This window comes from Chamaea fasciata, unplaced genomic scaffold, assembly GCF_029207755.1.
Source record: "Chamaea fasciata isolate MVZ Bird 193981 ecotype frontalis unplaced genomic scaffold, bChaFas1.0.hap1 SCAF_1, whole genome shotgun sequence".
In the NCBI taxonomy this organism is placed as follows: domain Eukaryota; kingdom Metazoa; phylum Chordata; class Aves; order Passeriformes; family Sylviidae; genus Chamaea; species Chamaea fasciata.
Genome location: NW_027094086.1, coordinates 1,296,124 through 1,315,711, shown reverse-complemented (window position 1 = coordinate 1,315,711; position 19,588 = coordinate 1,296,124). Strand labels below are relative to the sequence as shown.

Here is a 19,588-nt window from a genome sequence, read left to right as displayed (position 1 = left end):
AGCCACAAGGGCAAGAGCCCTCTTTCATCCATCAGGAAATTCGCCCATGCTTTGGACCATTCCAAGTTATTGCAGAATGACCTCCCCAGGACATCAGCAGCTCCCTCAGCATTCCTGGGTGCAACACAAGGACTGATGGACATCCAGTGGCACAGAAGAGGAGCCCAGTCTTCACAGGGCATTCACAAACCACAGCACACGGGTGCTACAAAATGACATCACTGATGATATCGCAACTCTGCTGGTGTCTGCGTGTTTATTCAGCCATCCCAGACATGAATCAAACAAGCAAATCTTCCCACAGACCAAATCTCACTCAAAAGCTCCCTCCAAGTTCTGATGAACACAGCCTCAAGGGCAGGAGATGACACTGCAGAATTCAGGGAAGGAAAATACTCTCCACTCAATGACTCACCAGGCTGGGCCAACCAAGAGCTGCTGTCTGCAAAATGCCCCAAGGCCAAGTGACAAGGCTGTCCCGCCCCTCCAGGATCAGCATAAAAGCCAGCCCAGAGCCTTTCTCCCTCACACACTTCTCCTGAGATCTTCTCCTCCTGCTCCTGCTGACCACCAGGTAAGCTTCAAATGCCTGACCCTCCTGCTCCTGACCCCTGGCCCCTCTCTTCGAGCCCAAACTCAGCAGCCCTCACCTCCCCTCAGACCGACAACAGCCTCCACACACCCTCAACCTCCTGCATCACTGACCCTTGCACCCCAACCCCACAGCCCTGCCTCACCCCCCTCTCTTCCAGGGACCCTCCACACCACACCCATGGCCTGCAACACCCTCTGCCGTCCCTGCGGACCCACCCCGCTGGCCAACAGCTGCAACGAGCCCTGTGCCCTGCAATGCCAGGATTCCCGCGTTGTTATCCAGCCTTCCCCTGTGCTGGTCACCCTGCCAGGACCCATCATGACCTCCTTCCCCCAGAACACCGCCGTCGGATCCACCTCCTCGGCTGCCGTGGGCACTGAACTCAGTGTGCAGGGGCAGCCCATCTCTGGGGGATTTGGTGGCTTTGGCTACGGCCTTGGCTATGGCCGTGGATTTGGCTATGGCCTGGGAGGCCTGGGCTGCTACGGCAGAAGGGGCGGCTCCATCTGCTGAGGGCCCTCAGCACCAGCCCTGACACCAACCACCCACTCCCTGGAGCACATCTCAGGCATTGAGGACGCCTCTCGGGGCCAAGGCTCTCCAAGGGGCTCAGCACTTCCAGCTCCTGCTCTCAGGGCACCAGGCAAGGCAGCAGCCAAGGGGCCAGCCCGGGCTGCCTGCACACATGGCCCATCTTCCTGCTGCTCTTCTCTCACTCCCTGCTCTGCATGGTCCCTTTGGCTCTGTCCAGGTCACTCTGCTGCAAACCCCATCTCCTAAGCCAGAGACATTTGGGCACCTCCATTGAGCTTCTGCCATTTTGGTGCAGGAAGAAGCCCTTGGTGCTCTGGCCAAACCACCTCCAAGCAAGGGGCCTCAGCTGATAGTTGTCCTACTTGCACCTCATGCTACTCTCTTTCAGTGGCTGCTCATGACCTTCCACTGTTCCATTAGCTCAATAAAATTCTCTTGCATTGCAGCATTGTGATGTCTCTTTTTCCCTCACTTGCACACACTGGCACACTTTGCCTTTCTGGATTATTCCACAAAATCTCCGCTTGTTTGATCCCAGGCCTGGATACACTAATGCAGGTCGATCCCTTCCTCTGATACAAGCCATGTATGGATCTTGTTTTCACTTTGGCTGCACACCAGTTCCTCCAGACCCTCATTATCTTCCTGGTCCATCCACAGGTCCTTTTCAGCAGAGCTATATCTTCCATATCCTCAGGTGCCCAGAGTTGAACACATGTCTCCAGTTTTTGAAGAGCAGAGCAGAGGGTCAGAATCGTCCCCTCACCTGATGCCTAAGCTCTGGGGATGAGCCCAGGACATGGAGGGGTTTTGGTCTCTGAGTGCACATTGCCAGGTTATGTCCAATTTTTCATCCACCAACACCCCTTCTCCTCGGGCATCAATCAACTTGCTCTCAGTCAACTCATTACCCATCCAATATCCATTACTGAGATTGCTACACGTCTCAGGGGACAACAGTCCCTCTTTCCAGTGCATTATTCAGGATGTTGAACAGAGTTGGCCCCACAGATCCAATTCCTGGGCCGCAGTACTGGAGATTCACCTCCATTTGCACTTTAGGCCACTGAACTCCAGCCTTTGGCCTCAGCCCCTGAGTCACTCTCAGGCCACTCACTGCTCTCTCAGGCAACCTGGACTTGTTCAGCTGCTCTGATAATGTAGAATGGGAAGGAGCCTCAAGGGCTTCACAAAAGGGTTGAGTTCAACAGCAGCCACAGCTCCCTCCTCATATCCAGGCCAACTAACAGCTGACACAGAGCTCAGCCAAGCACCATTTCCTCAAGGGAAATCCTCCAAGAGAAGTGACCACAGCTTTGGGCACTTGCCACAGCTCAAGACCCCAAAGGCCTGGCTCACCCCTCCCCTCCCCTGCTGCTGCTCCCATTTTCATGAAGAGCAAATTCTTCCTGAAGTCTGAAGAGGTTCCATCCCTGGTGAATGACAGAAGAGCAACTGATATCACGTACATGGAGTTGTGCAAAGCAATTCTTCCTGTGACACAACATCCTTATCTATGACCTGGAGGGATGTGGAGTTGAAAGCTGGAACATCAGCTGTGGGGTGGAAAATGGGTGGGATGGTCTCACTCACAGGGTTGTGGTCAACAGCTCCATGTCTCTGAGGAGAACAGGGACGAGTGGTGACCAATAGAGGTTTGTACTGGGACCATCATCACTCCCCATTTTTGTCAGGCACAGGGACAGTGCAACTGAGTGTCCCCTCAGCAAGACTGGGAATGACATCAAGGTGAGCAGCATCGTTGATTGTCTGGAGGGAAGGGATGGCATACAGAGAATTCTTGACAGGCTGGAGATATGGGGTGGTGTAATTGTAATGAGTGCCAACAAAACCAAGTGCAAGATCCTAAATCTGAATTGGAGCAATCTCCGTAGTGGATACTGGATGGGTAAGGAGTCAATTAAGAGCATCCCCAAGGAGAAGGACTCGGGATGTTGGTGAATGAAGGATTGGACATGTCCTGGCCATGTGAACACACCAAACAGAAACTACCCATGCCATGGGCTCCTTGCCACAGTGTGGGCTGCAGGTGAGGAGGGAATTCTCACCCTTTGCTCTGCTCTGCTCTACTCTGGTGAGACTGGAATTCTGTGCTGAGCTCTGGAGCCCCAAGGATAAGGACCTGCTCGTGTGGATCTGTATATGGCCTAAGAGATAAGGAGGGTCTGGAGACATTTTTGTGTATCCAATGTAAAAACATGGCCCAGGTGGGGCTTGTGTGAGAAGCAGGGATAGATCTGCCCTAGTGTATCCAGGTGTAGGATCAAGCAAGTGAAAGGTTTCTGGGAAGCACCGGAAGAGCAAAGTGTGCCAGTGCGTGCACTAGAGAAGGAAAAAGAGACATCACAAATGCTGCAATGCAAGAGAATTTTATTGAGGCAAAAGAACAGTGAGACGTCATGAGTGGCCAGAGGAAGGGAGCTGGTGGGAGGTGCAAGAAGAGCAACCATCAGCCAAGGTTCTTTTCCTTGCAGCAGGTTTGGCCAGAGCATCAAAGCCTTCCTGCTCCACAGCAGAAGGAACCTGACAGTGAAGGTTCCAGATGGTCTCTGTCTTGGGAGAAGGGATTTGTCCAGAGGGGAATGGACAGAGCTGAAAGGGAATGGGAGAAGAGCAGCAGGAAGATGGGCCATGTGTGCAGGCAGCTCGGGCTGGCCCCTTGGCTGCTGCCTTGCCTGGTGCCCTGAGAGCAGGAGCTGGAAGTGCTGAGCCCCTTGGAGAGCCTTGGCCCCGAGAGGCGTCCTCAATGCCTGAGATGTGTTCCAGGGAGTGGGTGGTTGGTGTCAGGGCTGGTGCTGAGGGCCCTCAGCAGATGGAGCCGCCCCTTCTGCCATAGCAGCCCAGGCCTCCCAGGCCGTAGCCAAATCCACGGCCATAGCCAAGGCCGTAGCCAAAGCCACCAAATCCCCCAGAGATGGGCTGTCCCTGCACACTGAGTTCAGTGCCCACAGCAGCCGAGGAGGTGGATCCGACGGCGGTGCTCTGGGGGAAGGAGGTCATGATGGGTCCTGGCAGGGTGACCAGCACAGGGGAAGGGTTGATGATGACGCGGGAATCCTGACATTGCAGGGCACAGGGCTCGTTGCAGCTGTTGGCCAGCGGGGTGGGTCCGCAGGGAGTGCAGATGTTGTTGCAGGCCATGGGTGTGGTGTGGAGGGTCCCTGGAAGAGAGGGGGGTGAGGCAGGGCAGGGGTGAGGGGGCATGGGAGGCGGTGATGAAAGAGGATGAGGGAATGTGGAGGCTGTTGTCGGTCTGTGGGGAGGTGTGAGGGCTGCTGAGGCTGGGGCTGAGCGTGCTGGAAGAGAGGGACCAGGGGTGCAGGAGTAGGAAGGTTAGGAAGGTTAGGGATTTGAGACTCACCTGGTTGTGGTCACAGGAGAATGAGTGAGAAGTGTGAGGGAGTGAGGTTCTGGGCCGGCTTTTATGCTGGTCCTGGAGGGGCGGGACAGCCTTGTCCCGTGGCCTTGGGGCTTTTTTTAGGCAGCAACCTTTGGCTGGCCAGTCTGGTGAGTCATGAGGTGGGGAGTCTTTTCCTTCACGGAATTCTGCAGTGTCATGACTGGTTCTTGAGTCCTTCTCCAATTGATCTTGGCAGCAGCTTTAAAGTGAAATGTGGTATTTGGGCAGATTTGATTGTTGAATGTGTGTCAGGGAGGAATGAATAAACAAGCAGAGCCCAGCAGAGTTGAGATATCATCAGTGAGGTCATTTTGTGGTACACCTGTGCTGTGGTTTGTCGGTGCCTTGTGAAGGCCTGGACTCTTTTCTCTGCTGCTGGATGTCCATCAGTCCTTGTGTTGCACCCAAGAATGCTGAGGGAGCTGCTGATGTCCTGAGGAGGTCACTCTGCAATAACTTGAAAATGTTATAGTGCGTAGGAATGTTTCCTGGCAGATGAAAGAGAGCTCATTGCCTTGTGTCTTGAATTGTATCAGGAGAGAGCATCTGGAAAAGTAGAGGCACATCCAGCTGAACTTGTTATGGTGTCATGGTCCATTTGGATTTCTCATCTTTACATGACACTGTACTCTGTCATTCAAAGTGTATTTCTTGACCTCATTAAGAAATCCATTAAACAAAGAACCAACCCAGCTTGATTCTTTTTTCTTCACAGGCTGGTCTGTGATTTCCATGCCTTTATTCCGCATCCAAGCCATAAGGTTTCATATCAGATATTCTTTTAGTCCTAATAATCTGTTCCTGCTTGCAAAACCCAGTAATTACTAATGGTTGGTCAGGCGTAGTCCTCTTCCCTCCTCTGTCATGTTGCAGGCATTCCTTTGTGGAATTCTGCAGCTCCATATCCTTCTTTTGAGGCCATGTCCATCTGACCTTGGCGGCAGATTTTAAATGTCTTAGAGGTTAAGGGCAGGTGTTGATGGCATGTGTCATGGTGGGGTGAAGACACGTCCAAAGCCTTGGAGAGATGGGGTGTCATCAGTGAGATCACCCCATGGCACTGGTGTGTCATGGTTTTGGGGTGCATAGTGAAGTGGGGCCCCAAACCATCACAGCCCTGTCAGGATTGTCTGGATTTGCAGGAGCACTGCTTGTGAGGAGCTGCCCTTTCCATGATGTTCTCTCCATCCCCACCATGCTGCCAACAGTCAGAGCCTGTCTATATTCCTAGCCTTTCCTGCTGGGTACGGGAAGGCAATCCCTGTAATCTAGAATAGCCTAAATAATCCCATTCTCCCACAAAGTCTTGCATTGGTTCATCTATAGCTCTCTGCTGAGACCAGCAAGGTCACACTGTAGGGTCACAGTGCTGGTCTGTGACCAACCGATAGAAAGGAAAAATGGCGAAGGATTGTAGTAACGCAATCCCTACGCCTTTAGCAGGTGCTTCCAAATAGGGAAAGAGTTTCACTTTACCTTCTGGCATGCTAAGAAGTTAACTGGAAAGTTCTGTGGATTTCTCTTTGCAATTGGCTCGGAGCCAGCCCAGAAGGGTAGATTGGACCCTGGAAATGTTTCTCAAAGACTGTTGTTTTTCTCATTGGGCCAAGGGCCAAAAAGCCCACCTAAGGTTTTATGTACTAAAGAGAGAGAACAAAGGAACTCCACTCTTAAGGCTTTTCGAGATGTCTCAGCAAGTTATCTGAGGTGTCTCAGGCACCTGTGCTCGGCTTATTATTTGTTTTCTGCAACATTTTGTCACTTTGTTATTTTTTCATAATTAAACCTTTTGATTTACAAAACATCTTCGAGGAGCAGTCTCGCTAATTATTATAGCCACTTTTCTGCAAGGCTGGACCCTCAGAGTGTGGGGCACACCACAAAGGATAAGGAGAACAAGGTGCGTGAGGAGCACAACAGCCCATCCATTGATTAATCCACCCTTGAAACCCATGTTCCTCAGCTTTAGAATGGTTGAGGGAGTGGACTGCCCTGGTCCCCACCACTGGCAGGGCTCACCAGTGGAACAAGGACATGGACATGGTTGACCAAGGGCATGGCAAGGACATCATGACGCTGACAGGACTGGAGTATCCTCAGAATGAGGACAAGATGAGAAAAATGGGAGATCTTTCAGGCAGGAGACAAGAATGAAAATGGGAGATGTTGTTAATATGCCATGGCATGACCTCACTGACAACACCCCAATTCTCCAAAGATTTGGCTGAGTCTTCAACATGTCCTGACACACACCAAAAACAACAAGATAATGGTAACCAATTGTCGCTATTAAGATGTTCTGCCAAGGTCAAATGGACACAGCCTTAAGGGAAGTACATGGAATTGCAGAGTTGCAGGAATCAGAACACTCCCCGCGTCAGGATTTGCCAGGAGGGGCCAAGCAAGAGTGGCTGCCCTCAAAATGCCCCAAGGGCATGGGACAGGGCTGTCCCGCCCCTCCAGAACCAGCATAAAAGCCGGCCCAGAGCCTCTCTCCCTCACACACTTCTGCTCACACCTTCTCCTCCTGCTCCTGCTGACAAGGTAAGCTTCAAGCTCCTGACCCTCCTGCTCCTGCACCCCTGGCCTCTCTCTTCCAGCACGCTCAGCCCCAGCCTCAGCAGCCCTCACACCTTCGCACAGACCCACAACAGCCTCCACACTGTCGATATCCTGCATCACCACCCCTTTCATCCCTACTCCGCTGCCCTGCCTCACCCCCCTCTCTTCCAGGGACCCTCCACACCACACCCATGGCCTGCAACAACATCTGCACTCCCTGCGGACCCACCCCGCTGGCCAACAGCTGCAACGAGCCCTGTGCCCTGCAATGCCAGGATTCCCACGTCATCATCAACCCTTCCCCTGTGCTGGTCACCCTGCCAGGACCCATCATGACCTCCTTCCCCCAGAGCACCGCCGTCGGATCCACCTCCTCGGCTGCTGTGGGCACTGAACTCAGTGTGCAGGGACAGCCCATCTCTGGGGGATTTGGTGGCTTTGGTGGATTTGGCGGCTTTGGCTATGGCCTTGGCTATGGCCGCGGTTTTGGCTACGGCCTTGGCTACGGATGTGGACTTGGCTATGGCCTTGGCTATGGCCGTGGATTCGGCTACGGGCTTGGAGGCCTGGGCTGCTACGGCAGAAGGGGCGGCTACATCTGCTGAGGGCCATCAGCACCAGCCCTAACTCCACCAGCTCAGGGCTCTGGCAATAGCGCCTGCAAGCAAAGTGCCTCGCCTACTTGCTCCTCACACCAGATCCCTTCTGTCTCCTGTGTCTTCATTCTTGTGCCTCAATAAAGTTTTCCTGCATCAATGACTGTGACGTCTCCTGTTCTTTTGTCATTCCAGCAGTATCACATCCTCACCAAGCACATTGCACACCTCAACAGGCCATTGGGGTATGTGCAGCAACGCCTTACCTCACAAATATGTCAAAACAGCTAATTAGAAGGAAAGGAAACACAAGAGGGGCACCTTCCAGAACATGACACAAACCCATCACCTGACACACCAAAGCCTTGGACACTTCCATCCTCTCCTGGGTACAGCTCCGGTCAGGTCACTCCATGTCCACACACACTTGGCAAACTCTCTTCCCCACCAGGACTCTTGAAGCAGTTCAGCAAAAAGAGTCACAAAATCATCCACTTGGGCAAGAAATCTGCAGTGCAATTGCTTTAACTCCCCTGCTCAAACCAGAGCAGGGTTTCCAGGACCATGGACAGTTCCACATTGCCTCTCCCGAGACTGACAGCCCAACACCTTTTCCGCTCGATGGCCACCCTCACAACAAAAGATTCTTGCCTTCTTTAGCAATTGCATTCCATCTCTTTTCCCTTGGGTCTTGCCTTTTTGTCCTGCGCTTGTGCACTGCTGAGAACAGCCAGACTCTCGACTTCATTCTCTGCCATCAGGGACATGCACACACTGATGACGCCTCCCTGTCCAGCCTTGTCCCCTGGGAGTCCCAGCTCTCTCTCCTCTAGGAATGATTCACCAGCCCCTTTGGAATCTTGTTGGTCCTGAACTGGTCTCGATTCACTAAACTGACTTCATTTTCACACTGGAGAGTCAAAGGCTGCCCACAACACCTCACATGGGACCTCACCAGTGCTCAGAAGGCACCAAGAGTCACCTCCCCCTGCCTCATCACAGCACTTCTCCCCAGCCCTGATCTGGAGACCTGGGGCCCCTTTTCCCACTATGATGCAGGGACATCCTTCCTGCCCCATTCGTCCTAACACAGAATCGCAAATGTTTTTTCAAAGAAGAAAAAAAATTTTCCCAAATGCCACCCAGATATTTTTTTTTCCTTTCTGGGATGACCCCTCCCAAGAAACAGGACTTGGCAGATGCCCTTGTTGAGCTCCAGCAGATGTCCAGGATCACTCAGGTTTTCAGTGTTGGCCAAAATGATCCAACTCCTAGGCTACAGCCCTGGGGACTTGCTGCCATCTGGACTTTGGGACACTGACCACAAGCCTCTGGGTCCAGCTCTTCAGACCCTTCTCAGGCCACCACACTGGGCAATGACACCACCTCAACTTGCCTGGGTTGTTTCTGAGGATCATGCAATCCTTGCCTCCAACAACCCTGGGTGTTGGGAAAGATGAAAGTTCGATAAGAAAGTTTCACAGATATGTATGCTTGGCAGAAAGCTCCTTGAAAGCTTTGTGGATCCTGAGAGTGGAATCGAGCTGGAAGCAAGTTTTGATATAGAAGAATAAAAATTGCCTAAATTAAGAATTACTGAGCCAGTAGTTTCTGGACAACTAAGAAAGCAGAGGTTAAGTCGAGCTGGAAGGAGGTTTTATAGCTAGAGCAAAGGATATGTTGACCACAAACAAAGATGTTTTTAGCAAGCAGAAACAGGTGTTAGGAAAAGCAGAAGATACCATCGGCAGACAAACATGCCAATGTAGCAAGTAGAAAAAAGGTCTAAGAATTTTCTACTGCAAGAAGGCAGAAAAAAAACCCAAAACTACTTTAAGCTTAAACTGTAACATAATATGGTAATGATAGTAGTTATGATAGGCTATAGGTTACAGTAAAGGTATTGTGTATGATGCTGATTGAGTTTTATATATTAAGATACTCAGCAAAGAAAAATATATAATGTACTGTAAGCAGAACTAACTTGGCCTCGGCCTTGCCTACAAGCTGTACCTGGCAGCTTTAGGCGTGGCTTTGTCAGACCCGTGACCTATTATGAATGCAATACCTTCTGTAAGAATTCTGCTACAATAAACAGCATTAAGAAAAGCCGCCTGTTGTCCCACATCTCTCAGTTCAGGTTCCTATACCTGGGCAACCTCCAAATCCTCATTCAGACAATCACAAGTGGCTTCACCCCTTCGCACTCAGCCCCAGCAATGACCCAAAACATCAAATCTTTTGAGGCAAGTGTCACCCAAGCACCCACTGGGCACGTCCAAACGGAAGGATGAGGTCTGCTGTCAATCTTTGCCAACTGGGATAAATGCATGGAGGGGGGGAAGGCAATGGAAGGTTCAACACCTCCTCCTTGGCAGACCTATCAGAACTCATCAGCCTATGACAACTGGAGAAATTTGGGGCAATTCTTCAGAAGACACCCACAAACCACGAGGGTCGTGGGGTGACTACAGTGATGACACCCCACCTCTTCAAAGCTTGGGTCACGTCTTCAGCCCTTCCTGACATGAGTCATCAACAGAAAAAATTGACGTCTTAGTACTCACAATTAAAAGTTGCCACCACAGATGTACAGGGCCTCAAGAGCAGGATATGGAATTGCACAATTCTACAAAGACACGCACCCACTTTGTCAGGGAATGACACTGGAGCTCACTGATTGTCCATTAGTAATTAATGGTTATTTGCTTACAGGAACACAATGTTAACAATTACATGCTATGAGTTGTGAAATTTGTGGCTTGAATGCAGAATAAGTGAATAGACGTCACAGACAGCCTGAGAAAAATGGATCAAGCCCAGTTTGTTGTTTCTTTATTGGATTTCTTAACAATGTCAAGGAATACAGTTTAAATGGCAGAGTACACTGTCATGTAAATTTGAGAAATCCAAGTGGGCCGTAACACTGAAACAGGTTCAGCCTGAACACCCTCAGCTTTGCAGGATCATCTCCCTTGATCCCATTCAAACACGAGGCCAAGAGCTCTCCTTCATTCATCAGGAAGCGCTCAAAGGCACAAGGACTTTGTTAAGTTATTGCAGAGTGACCTCCCCAGGACATCAGCAGCTCCCTCAGCATTCCTGGGTGCAACACAAGGACTGATGGACATCCAGCAGCAGAGAACAGAGTCCAAGTCTTCACAAGGCACCCACAAACCGCAGCACATGAGAGCCACAAAATTACCTCACTGGTGACACTGCACCTCTTCTGGGCTCTGGTTGTTTATTCAGCCCTCCCTGACACAGATTGAACAATCAAATCCACACAAATACCAAATTATTAAAGCTGCCGCCAAGGTCAGATGGACATAAACTCCAGAGCAGGACCTGGAGTGGCAGAACTGTGTGAATGAAAACACTCCCCACACAATGACTCACCAAGCTGGGCCAGCCAAGAGCTGCCGTCTAAAAAATACCCCAAGGCCATCGGACAAGGCTGTGCCGCCCCTCCAGGACCAACATAAAAGCCGGCCCAGAGCCTCTCTCCTTCACACACTTCTCCTCAAGCCTTCTCCTCCTGCTCCTGCAGACAACCAGGTGAGCCTCAAAGCCCTGACCCTCCTGCTCCTGCACCCTTGGACCCTCTCTGCCAACACGCTCAGCCCCAGCCTCAGCAGACTGCACGCCTCCCCACAGACCCACAACAGCCTCCACACTCCCTCGCCCTCCTGGATCACCACTCCTCAAGCCCCCTCTCACCCCTGCCCTGCCTCAGCCCCCTCTCTTCCAGGGACCCTCCACACCACACCCATGGCCTGCAACACCCTCTGCCGTCCCTGCGGACCCACCCCGCTGGCCAACAGCTGCAACGAGCCCTGTGCCCTGCAATGCCAGGATTCCCGCGTCATCATCAACCCTTCCCCTGTGCTGGTCACCCTGCCAGGACCCATCATGACCTCCTTCCCCCAGAACACCGCTGTCGGATCCACCTCCTCGGCTGCTGTGGGCAGTGAACTCAGTGTGCAGGGACAGCCCATCTCTGGGGGATTTGGTGGCTTTGGCTACGGCCTGGGCTATGGCCGTGGATTTGGCTATGGCCTGGGAGGCCTGGGCTGCTACGGCAGAAGGGGCGGCTCCATCTGCTGAGGGCCCTCAGCACCACCTCTGACACCAGCAATGTGCTCAGAGCTCTGGCAACAGCTCCTGCCAGCAAATCACCTCAGTTGATGCTTGCCCTACTTGCGTCTCACACTGGATTCCTTCTAGTTCTTTCTCCTGTCTTAATTTTTATTTCCTCTCAATAAAGTTTTCCTGCATCAAAGTCTGAGATGCCTCCTCATCTTTTTGAATTCCAGTGGTTTCACATCCTCACCCAGCAAAATGCCAGACAGGCCATTGGTGTGGATGGAAAAGAACATTTCTCTTAGGAAAGGTGTCACCACCAGTAAGAACCAAGAGAGGCACTGGGAGCAGGGGAGGAGGGCACACCTTCCAGAACATGAAACAAACCTAGGAACCACTTCCCCAAAGGTTTTGACCCATCCATGCTCTGCCGGCAGAGTCTCTCTGTGCCAGCACAGGCTTGAAAACTCTCTTCCCAGCAGGACTCTTGAATCCACCCAGCAAACAGGAGGAACAAAATCATTCACTTGGGCAGGAACTCTGGAATACAAGCGCTTCATTTCCCTCTGCTCAAGCACAGTCAGCAGGGCAGCATTTCCAGGACCATGGCCAGCTCAGTTTTGATTCTCCCAGCAGTGAGAGTCCACCAGCTTTTCCACTCCGTGTCCGCTCTCACATGCAAAAATTCTTGCCTTCTTTGCCCATGGAATTCCATCTGTTTTCTCTTCTGCCCTTCCCCCTTTTCTTTCACGTGTGTGCACTGCTGAGAACAGCAGGGCTCCCTTGATTTCATTTCCTGCCATCAGGGATCTGGGGATGCTGATGACACTCTCCTGTCCAGCTTTGTCTCCTGTGAGTCCCAGCAATCACTGCCCTCTAGGAAATATTCTCCTGCTCCTTCAGTATCTTGGTCACCCTGATCTGGTCTTGTTTCACGGAGCCCAGAACTGCCCACACCACCTGACACAGGACCCCACCAGTGTCCTAAAGAGAGAAAAGGCCACTTCTCCTGACTTCATGGCAAGAACTGTCTGAAATCTGTCTTGGACAATGGTGATGCTTTTTCAAGGAAGGAAAGGATTGAGGCTTTGTTCTCCCCTTGATCTCCACCGGCACCATGGGGTCATGCTCAGCAAAGTTGCTTTGCAGCCTCAGCCCACAGCATGAGCTGGGGCTCACTGCTCTTCCTGTCCAGATGCAGGACTTCATGTTTCCCTGGCTTGAACTTCAGGAGATCCCTTTAACCCTCGCTCTCCAGGTGTCTCTGACTGATGGCACAACCATCTGGTGCCTCAGCCACTCCATAACCTGCCAAATTGCTGAGGGGCCAACAGCCCCACTGCCCACATCTTTATTGAGGAGGTTGAACAGGGTTGGCCTCATGGATACAGCTTTTCACCTACTTCCCTTGAGACTTGTCTCCATTTGCACTTTGGGGCGCTGATCCCCGGCCTCTGGGCACAGCCTCTCAACCACTCTCAGGCCACTCACTGCCCTCTCAGGCAACCTGGACTTGCTTAGCTGCTCTGGGAGCATGGAATGGGAAGGAGCTACAAAGGTTCCACAGAAGGGTTGAGTTCAGCAGCAGCCACAGCTCTCTCCTCGTGCCCAGGCTGAGTCACTGGGACAGTGCAGTCACAGAGCTCAATCACCATTTCCTCAAGGGAAATCCTGCGAGAGAAGTGGCCTCAGCTCTGGGCACTTGCCACCACTCAAGACTCCAAGGGCCTGGCTCACCCCTCCTCTGCTGCTGCTCCCCATTGCCCTCTGCTCCCTGTGCTGCCACCAACACACATGGAACCCATTCATCTGGAAAAGCCTCTTGACATTGAGTACAACTCTTAATGCAGGACTACAAAATCCCCCGCTAAACAGTCACATCTTAGAAACATTTTTGTTGCAAAAGATCTAAAATTTCAATACAAAGTCTGACCATTTCCTCAGCACTACCAAGGCCACCATTAATCCGTGTCCCCAGGTGACATATCTACAGGGATATTAAATCTCTGCAGGGATGATGACGCCACTACTACTCTGTGCAGTCTGTGACGGGAATAACAATCCTCTCCATGAAGGAAACTTCCTTAATATCCAACCTAAACTTAAACGGAAGACAATTTTACTCTGGATTCCTGATCCCCTGCGTGCAGTGAATGCAAAACAGGATTTACACCCAGTTTATTACGAGTCCATTCAGAAAAGAGACATCTGAAACTGAGATGCAGGAAAAAAATTTATTGAGACAAAATAGTGAAAGAGCAGGAGCAGCCAGTGGAAGGCAATTGTGCTGAGGTGGAAGTAGGGTGACCATCATCCCAGGTCCTTTGCTTGCAGGTGGTTTGGCCAGAGAACCAAGGCCTTCCCGCCCCACAGTGAAAGCAGCCTACTGGAGATGCCTGATGGTCTCTGGCTTGGAAGAAGGAGTTTGCAGCAGAGGGAGCCAGACAGAGCCAAAAGGGAGAGCAGAGAGCACGAACCAAGGAGCAGGAGAAAAGGAGCAGGAAGATGGGCCATGTGTGCAGGCAGCCCGGGCTGGCCCCTTGGCTGCTGCCTTGCCTGGTGCCCTGAGAGCAGGAGCTGGAAGTGCTGAGCCCCTTGGAGAGCCTTGGCCCCGAGAGGCGTCCTCAATGCCTGAGATGTGTTCCAGGGAGTGGGTGGTTGGTGTCAGGGCTGGTGCTGAGGGCCCTCAGCAGATGGAGCCGCCCCTTCTGCCGTAGCAGCCCAGGCCTCCCAGGCCGTAGCCAAATCCACGGCCATAGCCAAGGCCGTAGCCAAAGCCACCAAATCCCCCAGAGATGGGCTGTCCCTGCACACTGAGTTCAGTGCCCACAGCAGCCGAGGAGGTGGATCCGACGGCGGTGCTCTGGGGGAAGGAGGTCATGATGGGTCCTGGCAGGGTGACCAGCACAGGGGAAGGGTTGATGATGACGCGGGAATCCTGGCATTGCAGGGCACAGGGCTCGTTGCAGCTGTTGGCCAGCGGGGTGGGTCCGCAGGGACTGCAGATGTTGTTGCAGGCCATGGGTGTGGTGTGGAGGGTCCCTGGAAGAGAGGGGGGTGAGGCAGGGCAGGGGAGTGGGAGTGTCAGGGGTAAAGTGTCAGGAGGGCAAGGGAATGTGGAGGCTGTTGTGGGGCTCTGGGGAGGTGTGAGAGCTGCTGAAGTTGGGGCTGAGTGTGCTGGAAGAGAAGGCTCAGGGGTGTAGAAGCAGCAGGGTCAGGGGTTTGAGGCTCACCTGGTTGTCAGCAGAAGTAGTCAGGGGAAGTGTGTGATGGAGAGAGGCTCTGGGCCGGCTTTTATGCAGGTCATGGAGGGGTGGGACAGCCTTGTCCCATGGCCGTGGGGTATTTTTTAGGCAGCACCTCTTGGCTGGCCCAGCTTGGTGAGTCATTGTGTGGGGAGTGTTTTCCTTCCCACAACTCTGCAATTCCATGTCCTTTTCATGAAGCCGTGTTCATCTGACCTTGGTAGAACCTCCTGGTTGGGACAATTGGTGACCGATGTCATCTTGTTAGTGGCCCGTGTCAGGACACACAGAAGATTCAGTGACATATTTGGAGAACTGGCAAGTCAACACCGAGGTCGTACCACGGCATATTCAATACACGTCCCATTTGCATTCTTGTCTCCTGTCTGAGTGAAATTCCAGGTCCCTCGTTTCTCCTCCTTTTTAGCATGCTGCAATCCTGACAGTGTCAAGGTTCCCTGAGGTGCTCTTGATCAACCATGTCCTTGTTCCACTGTGGAGCCCCACCATTGGTGGGCAAAAGATGGATGCTGCTCTCAACCCACTGTATTTCTTTTCCTAATCCCTTCTTTGTAACAGCTGGAGTTTTTTGCAGCAAAGGGTACATGGCCAAGGGGTGGATTAATCAAGGTTGAGGAATGGTTCTCCTCACATGTCTTGTTCTCCTTACCCTTCAACATTTTTCCTTTCCATGCGTCAGGCAGAGCCCAGCACTACTGTGACCTCACAGTGTGACCTTGCTGGGCCCAGATCAGACGAGTGCTATGGATGAACCAACACAAGACTTAGGGCAGCATGGGATCCTCCCTAAACAATAGGATCGCTTTCCCATCCACAACGGGAAGGGTCTCACATATAAAAACACCTGGAGAGACCTCAACATGCTGGGGATGGAAACAACGTGATGAAAGGAGCAGACACTCACATGCAGTGTTCCTGCAAAACCCAGACCAGCCTGATGGGGTCATGGTGGTTTGGGGCCCCTCTTCATAATGCACCCACAAATCACACAATGTGAGTGCCCCGGGGTGACCTCACTGATGACACCCAACCTCTCCAAAGCTTTGGTGACGTCTTCAGCTTGCCCTGACAAGACCATCAACACCTACCTTTAACCTCTAATTCGTACAGTTAAATATTGCCATCAAAGTCAGATGGAAAAGACCTCAAGAAAATGGCTTGGGATTGCAGAATTTTACAAAGGAATGCCAGCAGCATGTCACAGGAGGGAGGAGGAGCTCACTGATCATCCATTAGTAACAATTAGTTTTTGCTAACAGGAACAAAATATTAAGACTTAGAGGTTCCAAATTATGAAACCTTGTGGCTTGAATGAGGAATAAGAGAATTGACGTCACAGAACAGCCAGGGCAAACATGGGCTTGTTGTTTGTTTTAAGATTCATAAATGAGGTCAAGGAATATACTTCAAATGACAGTCTATGCTGTCGTGTAGATTGAAGAAATCCAAATGGACCCGAACAATGGAACAAGTTCAGCTTGAACAGCCTCTGCTTTGACCGATCCTCTCCCTTGATCCCACTCAAACACGAGGACAAGAGCTCTCTTTCATCCCTTAGGAAGCACTCAAAGGCACAAGAATCTTGCCAAGTTATTTCAGAGTGACCTCACCAGGACATCAGCAGCTCCATCAGCATTCCTGGGTGCAACACAAGGACTGATGGACATCCAGCAGCACAGAACAGAGTCCGACAAACCACAGCACAGGTGTACCACAAAATGACCTCAGTGATGACATTGCAAATCTCCAGGGCTCTGGTTGTTTGTTCACTCCTCCCTGACACACATTGAACAATCACACCCTCCCAAATACCAACTCTCACTCTAAAGCTGCCGCCAAGGTCACATGGGCACGGACTCCAGAGTAGGACACGGAATTGCAGAACTACATAGATGAAAACACTCGCCACCTCATGAATCACTAGGCTGGGCCAGTCAATAGCTGCAGCCTAAAAAATGCCCCAAGGCTGTGGAACAAGGTTGTCCCACCCCTCCACGACCAGCATAAAAGCTGGCCCAGAGCCTCTCTCCTTCACACTCAACACACCTTCTCCTGAATCCTTCTCTTCGTGCTGACAACCAGGTGAGCTTGAAGCCCCTGACCCTCCTGATTCTGCACCTCTGGCCCCTCTCTGCCAGCATGCTCTGCCCCAGCCTCAGCAGCCCTCACACCTTCGCACAAACCCACAACAGCCTGAACACTCTCTCACCCTCCTGACACACCCTCCCTTCCACACCTCACCCCCACATCCCTGCCTCACCCCTCTCTCTTCCAGGGACCCTCCACACCACACCCATGGCCTGCAACAACATCTGCACTCCCTGCGGACCCACCCCGCTGGCCAACAGCTGCAACGAGCCCTGTGCCCTGCAATGCCAGGATTCCCGCGTCATCATCAACCCTTCCCCTGTGCTGGTCACCCTGCCAGGACCCATCATGACCTCCTTCCCCCAGAACACCGCCGTTGGATCCACCTCCTCGGCTGCTGTGGGCAGTGAACTCAGTGTGCAGGGACAGCCCATCTCTGGGGGATTTGGTGGCTTTGGCTACGGCCTTGGCTATGGCCGTGGATTTGGCTACGGCCTGGGAGGCCTGGGCTGCTACGGCAGAAGGGGCGGCTACACCTGCTGAGGGATCTCAGCATCACCCCTGGCACCATCAGCTTTGGCAGCAGCTCCTGCAAGAAAAGTGCCTCAGCTGGTGGTCACCCTACTCGCACCTCACAACAGATTATTTCCACTTCTTTTCCTGTCTTTTCATTTTTTCGGAACAATAAATTTTCCTGCATCAAACCTGAGGTGCGTCCTTATCTTATTTTCTTCCAGTGGTCTCATGTCCTCATGCGCCGCATTCTAGATCTGAATGAGCCACTGGGCAACATTCTTCTTTTCATATATGTCAAAAAAACTAATAACAAATTCTGACATAGGAAGCAGAGGAAGGGACATCTTGCAGAACATGTCACACACCTGGCAAACTGCTACACCAAAGGCTTTGACACAACAGTTCTCTCCTTGGCACAAAAATGGAAAAGTCACGCCAGGCCAGTGCACACGTGACAAACTCTCTTCCTGACCATGACTCCTGTAGCCTTCCAGCAGAGAGATAAACGACACCAACCACTTGGGCAGGAACTCTGCAGCGCAAGTGCTTCAACTGCCCTGCTCAAGCAAGACCAACAGGAGCAGAATTTACAGCACCATGGACAGTTCAGATTTGGCTCTCCCAGGATCAAGACTCCACCACCTCTTCCAATCTCTGATTATCCACACAATGAAAGCTTCTTGTCTTCTTTGCTCATGGAGCTCCATCTCTTTTCACTTGTGCCCTTGCTGTCTTGCCCTGCACATGTGCACTGCTGAGAACAGCGGGGGCTCCCTTGTCTTCATTCCCCACCATCAGGGATCTGCACACACTGATGACACATCTGCACACCCTCCTGTCCATCCTTGTCCCCTGGGAATCCTGGCTCTCTCAGCTTCTCCTCTAGGAAAGCTCCCCCAGCCACTTTAGATAATTTCAGGCCTTGAAATGGTGTAGATTCATTAAATTGACTTCATTTTCACTCTGGGGAGCCCAAGACTGCTCGTAACGCCTCACACGGAATGTATCCAGCTTTCAGGACACAGCAAGAGTCACCTCCCCCTGCCTCATCACTTTCCCCCCTTCTTCCCTGGAACCTTGTGGTCCCTTTTCCCCACACAGGGACACTTCCTGCTCCATTTCTTCTCAGCCACAACCACAAAGGCTTTTTGGAAAAGAAAGAATTTGTTCCAATTGTTCCCACATATTCCTTCCCACCTGGGATGATTTCCTCATTCCTTCCAAGAAACAGCCCTTGGCAGATGTCCTTGTGGAGCTCCAGCAGATGTCCACTCAGATTTTCAGTGTTGGCCAAAAGGATCCAATTCCTGGGCCACAGCCCTGGGGACTTGCTGCCATCTGGACTTTGGGACAGTGGCACAATCTGGGCATGCCTGGGATGTTATCAAGCATTATACAGTGCTCTCCTCCAACAACCCAGGGCAACCTCCAAATCCTCTTTCTGACAACCAGACACTGCCCAGAGAAGTGGCCTCAGTCCTCAGCCCACGAAATGACCCAAAAGGCCCCGGATATCAAAACTGTAAAAGGAAGAGGGGCACCAAGACACACACAAAGCACAATCAATGGGAAAAAGATGGTCCGAGGTCAGCCATTGCCGTCTGGGAGAAAAGCGTGGAGGGAGGGAATGTGATTGAAGGCACAACAGCTGCAAAATGCAGACCAGCCTGATAGGGCTGCCAGAGGGTGGGGGCAACTCTTCCACACACACCCACAAACCACAGCACAGAAGTTCTGTGGGGTGACCTCAGTGATTACACCCCTCCTCTCCAAAGAATAGTCATGTCTTCGGCCCACCCTGACACAAGCCATAAATACCAGAATATGTTCTCTAAAACTCACACTTAAAAATTGCTACCAAGGTCGGACGGACACGACCCCAAGAGTAGGACATGACACTGTGGATGTGGGGGAAGGCAAGGAGACC

At 51.9% G+C, this 19,588-nt stretch overlaps 4 protein-coding genes and 2 pseudogenes across 4 annotated transcripts; 4 read left to right on the top strand and 2 right to left on the bottom strand.

Moving 5' to 3' along the window:
* The first annotated feature begins 449 nt into the window (after nucleotides 1–449).
* Nucleotides 450–1,108, top strand: LOC136300977 (feather beta keratin-like; annotated as a pseudogene).
* Nucleotides 1,109–3,955: 2,847 nt separating this feature from the next.
* On the bottom strand, nucleotides 3,956–7,244 carry LOC136300703 (feather beta keratin-like). Its single transcript, XM_066203272.1, has 3 exons — nucleotides 7,200–7,244; nucleotides 4,519–4,621; nucleotides 3,956–4,314 (listed from the first exon to the last, which is right to left on the bottom strand). Exons 1-3 carry the CDS (start codon nucleotides 7,242–7,244, stop codon nucleotides 3,956–3,958), a joined length of 507 nt encoding a protein of 168 aa, XP_066059369.1.
* Nucleotides 7,245–7,303: 59 nt separating this feature from the next.
* Nucleotides 7,304–7,717, top strand: LOC136300970 (feather beta keratin-like). The gene has a single exon (XM_066203737.1). The coding sequence runs from the start codon at nucleotides 7,304–7,306 to the stop codon at nucleotides 7,715–7,717; it is 414 nt and encodes a 137-aa protein (XP_066059834.1).
* A 3,430-nt stretch (nucleotides 7,718–11,147) lies between these two features.
* On the top strand, nucleotides 11,148–11,815 carry LOC136300965 (feather beta keratin-like; the record flags this gene model as incomplete). Its single annotated transcript, XM_066203725.1, has 2 exons — nucleotides 11,148–11,262; nucleotides 11,457–11,815. Coding segments are annotated over 2 exons (474 nt in total), but the record flags the coding sequence as incomplete, so codon positions are not given.
* Nucleotides 11,816–14,477: 2,662 nt separating this feature from the next.
* Nucleotides 14,478–14,813, bottom strand: LOC136300695 (feather beta keratin-like). The gene has a single exon (XM_066203261.1). The coding sequence runs from the start codon at nucleotides 14,811–14,813 to the stop codon at nucleotides 14,478–14,480; it is 336 nt and encodes a 111-aa protein (XP_066059358.1).
* Nucleotides 14,814–17,012: 2,199 nt separating this feature from the next.
* Nucleotides 17,013–17,688, top strand: LOC136300685 (feather beta keratin-like; annotated as a pseudogene).
* The last annotated feature ends 1,900 nt before the right edge of the window (nucleotides 17,689–19,588 follow it).